The sequence below is a fragment of the Lipotes vexillifer genome, unplaced genomic scaffold (genome assembly GCF_000442215.2).
Source record: "Lipotes vexillifer unplaced genomic scaffold, Lipotes_vexillifer_v1.1 scaffold988, whole genome shotgun sequence".
NCBI classification, from domain to species: Eukaryota; Metazoa; Chordata; class Mammalia; order Artiodactyla; family Lipotidae; genus Lipotes; species Lipotes vexillifer.
In genome coordinates, this window is record NW_006797916.1 from 1,793,016 (window position 1) to 1,796,929 (window position 3,914).

The window sequence follows — 3,914 nt, forward strand, 5'->3', positions numbered from 1 at the left end:
CCGAACAGTTTGGCCGCTCCGAAATAGTTTGATAGTTTTTTTTAGAAAGTTAAACATACACTTATAATATGACCCAGCAATCGCACTCCTAGGTATTAACCCTAAACAAATGAAAACTTATGTCACACAGAACTCTGTACAGCAATGTCTGTAGCATGTCTATAGCCACCAAAACCCGGGAACCCAAACATCCTTCCCAGGGTGAACGGACACATGAACTGTGGTACCTGTCGACGTGGGACACAACTCGGTCATAAAAAGGACTAATTACTGATGCTTATAACACCTGAGACAGTCCTGGAGGCATGACGCTGAGTGAAAGAAGCCAGTCTCAGAAGAGCACAGGTTGTTTGGTTCCACTTCTCTGGCATCCTTGAAAGGACAAAACTGCAGTGATGAACAGATCAGTAGTTATAGGGCTTCAGGAGGGAGGGGGTCTGTGACCCTGCAGAGAGAAAACAAAGAGGTCTTTGGGATGACGGAACGTCCCGTGTCCTGTCCTGTATCCATATACACACATCTATACATGTGATAAAATTCTTAGGCGTGTCCCTCAAACACAAGTCATTTTACTGTATATTAATTTCAAAGATAAATTCTGAAAAAACATGAGGAAATTGAACATTTAAAAACAAAAAGACTAAAAAGGCAAACACGAATCAGGAGAAGCTGGAGTGGCTGTATTCATATCATTCAGATTAAACTTTCGAGTAGGAAAGCAGCCAGAAATGGGGACCTTTTATAATGACCACGGGCCAGTTCATCAGGAAGACATAATAACTCTAAATATGCAACACCTAGTAACACAAATTGAAATACCCAAAGCAACAGCTGGCAGAGCTACAAGGGGAAACAGATCCCCAGTCATAGGCGGGGGTTTCGGCAGAACTCCTATCTCGGTGGCTCAGAGCATACAAGCATGGGGACCAGCAAGGACGCAGGGACTGGGCAGCACTGCCAGCCGACCCGGCCCGACTGACATTCACGGACACCCACGTTCCTTCCAGGGCTCACGGAGCCTTCACTATGACAGATCATCCTGTTGGCCATAAAATAAGGCTCGATAAATTGAAAAGGACTGTGTTCTCTGACCACAGCAAAATTAAACTAGAAATCGGCAGCAGAAAGATACCTTAAAGTTAAAAATCCCAAATATTTAACTAACAGAGATGCTGGATGGGAAATGTTTGGAGGCTCTGGCCTCAGCTGGGCCCTTTGGTGCACACCGTGGGGCTCCCTCCTCACTCTGGCTTCTCATTCTGCTCCAGAGAAGGGGCTCGGGGACTGAGGGGCCGCTAGAGGTCAGTTTCCGGGCGCTCGGCACTAAGGACAGAGGTTAAGACACCTCCTCTCCGGCCCGAGGCCCCATCCTCGCCGTGCTTTCTGCGCGGCCTCGGGTGACCTCCGTCTTTCTTGCAGGAAGCCACCCGATGCCCGACGCCTGCCTCTCGGCCCCCTGCCAGAACGGGGGCACCTGTGTGGATGCGGACCAGGGCTACGTGTGTGAATGCCCCGAAGGCTTCATGGGCCTTGACTGCAGGGAGAGTGCGTGTGGGCCGGGCTGCCGGGGCCCCATGGGGTGTGCATGCAAACCCCGATGAGAGAGGCTGTGGGGAGCGGGGAGAGGGGCTACATGGCGGGGTTTACGGGACGGTGGTCAGGAGAGGGCACCCCGACATTGCAGGCTCCTCCCTCCCTCCCTCCGCGACAGGAACCCCCAGCAACTGTGAGTGCCGCAATGGTGGCAGGTGCCTGGGGGCTAACACCACCCTCTGCCAGTGCCCTCTGGGCTTCTTTGGGCTCCTCTGCGAATTTGGTAGGTGCCCAGGGCTGGGATGGGGGCACCCTTCCTGCCTGGACCCTGAGAATCCCCACAACCACCGTGTAAGTGGTGGCTTGGGCCTGGGCCCGGACCCGCATGGCGGGCCCCGACCCGCATGGCGGGCCCTGTGGGGTGGGGTGGGGAGACCACAAGGGTGCCCGAACCTGGTCACCCTGGCAGGGTCACTGGGCCTCGGGCAGCTCGGTCCTTCTCAAGGACACACGGTCTCCAGGGAGACACGGAGACGTGAGACGGGCTTTCCCCTTCCCTGCAGAGGTCACGGCCATGCCCTGCAACGTGAACACACAATGCCCCGACGGCGGCCACTGCATGGAGTACGGCGGGAGCTACCTGTGCGTCTGCCACACCGACCACAACGTCAGCCACTGTGAGTGGGGTGGGTGCGGGCACCAGCCTGCAAGGCCGGGGTCTGGCCGAGAAGCCGGGGTCGGGGGGCGGGGGTGAGAAGGCAGTGGGCGCAGCAGGAGGGGGCCCTCGAGGGGACCTGGGGGTGGACGGCCTGGCCGTGCACACGTGCCACGCCGTACCTGCCTGAGGCCCTGCCTTAGGTGCTAGAATGTTAACGTGCACCTGACGAGCACCTGCGGAGAAACAGGTTCACCCCGCGTATCTGTTAGTGCGCGGATGACCAATGACTTAGGTAGTGAGTGACTACACGTTATGGTGGTGCTGGTGGTGACGATACCAAGACCCTCGTGCACCACAGCTCAGTCCCAACTCACGTAAGAGTGAGGGTGAACTCTGGAAGAATCAGAAATACAAGGAATTCCAGGGCGGGCCTTAGAGCCCAGCGTGAAGAATCAAGACCCCGGCCTCGGTTCCAGCCAGGACCTCAGAGTGATCGCCCTCTGTCCCCGCAGCGCTGCCGTCCCCCTGCGACTCGGACCCCTGCTTCAACGGAGGCTCCTGTGATGCCCACGATGACTCCTACACGTGCCAGTGCCCGCGGGGCTTCCACGGCCGGCACTGCGAGAAAGGTGGGGCGCGGCAGCACTCGAGGGGGCGGGGGGCTGGCGGGGCCGGCCACCCCGGCTGCCCCTGCACCTCTCACTCATCACAGCGCTTTCCTCACTACGGGCTTCCTTTCCTGCTCAGTGTTTTTCCAAGTGGATTTTAGAATCACTGATTTTTAAAAAATTCATTAGGACTTGGTTAAATTGAGTGCAGTTGGAGAATGTCAACATTTTACAACATTTAGCCAGTTAAGAACGTGAGTACCCTTCTGTAAACACAGAGCAGGCGTCACTGTGCTCGTCAGCACCCACCCAGGGCCGTCTCTTCCACGCAGTTTGAAGCAACGCTCAGAACTCTTTTCAGTGACCCAGGCATCCCCTTGGTCAGAGCCCAGGGTGCCGGCCCCCTGACCCTGTGTTGCCGGACCCATTCTCCAGGGCTCGGCACCCGGGCCACATCCAGCCCTGCAGCCTTCCCACTGCCCTCACTCGTCCAGAGAGCTGAAGCCTGGACCTTTACCTGCAAGCCCCTGCCGCTCCCACGGTGGCCCTGAGGGCAGCTCCCCGGCGCTCTGACCACGGAGCCCCTGCGGCCTCCCCCACCCCTGCAGCAGGAGGAGGGCTTTCCAGAGTAGGCCTCACCCTCTGCAAGTACCGCTGAGGTCCGTCACCCTCGGCAAAGGCATCCCGGAGAGCGGACACGGAGGGACACGGGGTGGGGTGGCCGGAACTTGGGCTGGCAGCCTGGGAGGCCCCACAGGGTGCAGGGGGAGAAGCGGACCCCTGAGCCTGGGGGTAGGCCCCCTCCTGCCTCATGTCCCCCCACCGAGCGTCGAGGAGGCCAAGCATCTAAACTCCTGGCTGGGCTGTGAAGGTGCAGCTCCTCCAGACTGGGCGGGCGGCCGGGGCCCCGCAAGTCCAAGGAGGTGCCCCCAGTAGAGGTACAGAAAACAGGAAAATCAGAACGGAGCCACAGCGGGGCTCCCAGCCCGGTCCGTGGATGCCAGCTCCCCACCGGGCAGGAAGGCGGCCGCAGCGCTGGCCGTGCTGCGGGGCCAGCTCTCCTGGCTCTCCAGCGGAGCCTGGAGCAGGGAAGAGAGGGCGGGCGGGCGGGCAGA

At 58.7% G+C, this 3,914-nt stretch overlaps 1 protein-coding gene across 1 annotated transcript in view; it reads left to right on the forward strand.

The window, feature by feature from the left end:
- The window catches only part of SNED1 (sushi, nidogen and EGF like domains 1), an 89,750-nt gene that overhangs the window by 50,275 nt on the left and 35,561 nt on the right, over positions 1-3,914 (forward strand). The window contains exons 10-13 of the mRNA XM_007469967.1: positions 1,420-1,545; positions 1,712-1,816; positions 2,097-2,210; positions 2,704-2,820. Of these exons, the coding sequence (XP_007470029.1) occupies positions 1,420-1,545; positions 1,712-1,816; positions 2,097-2,210; positions 2,704-2,820 (462 nt within the window). The remainder of the gene's footprint in view (positions 1-1,419; positions 1,546-1,711; positions 1,817-2,096; positions 2,211-2,703; positions 2,821-3,914) is intronic.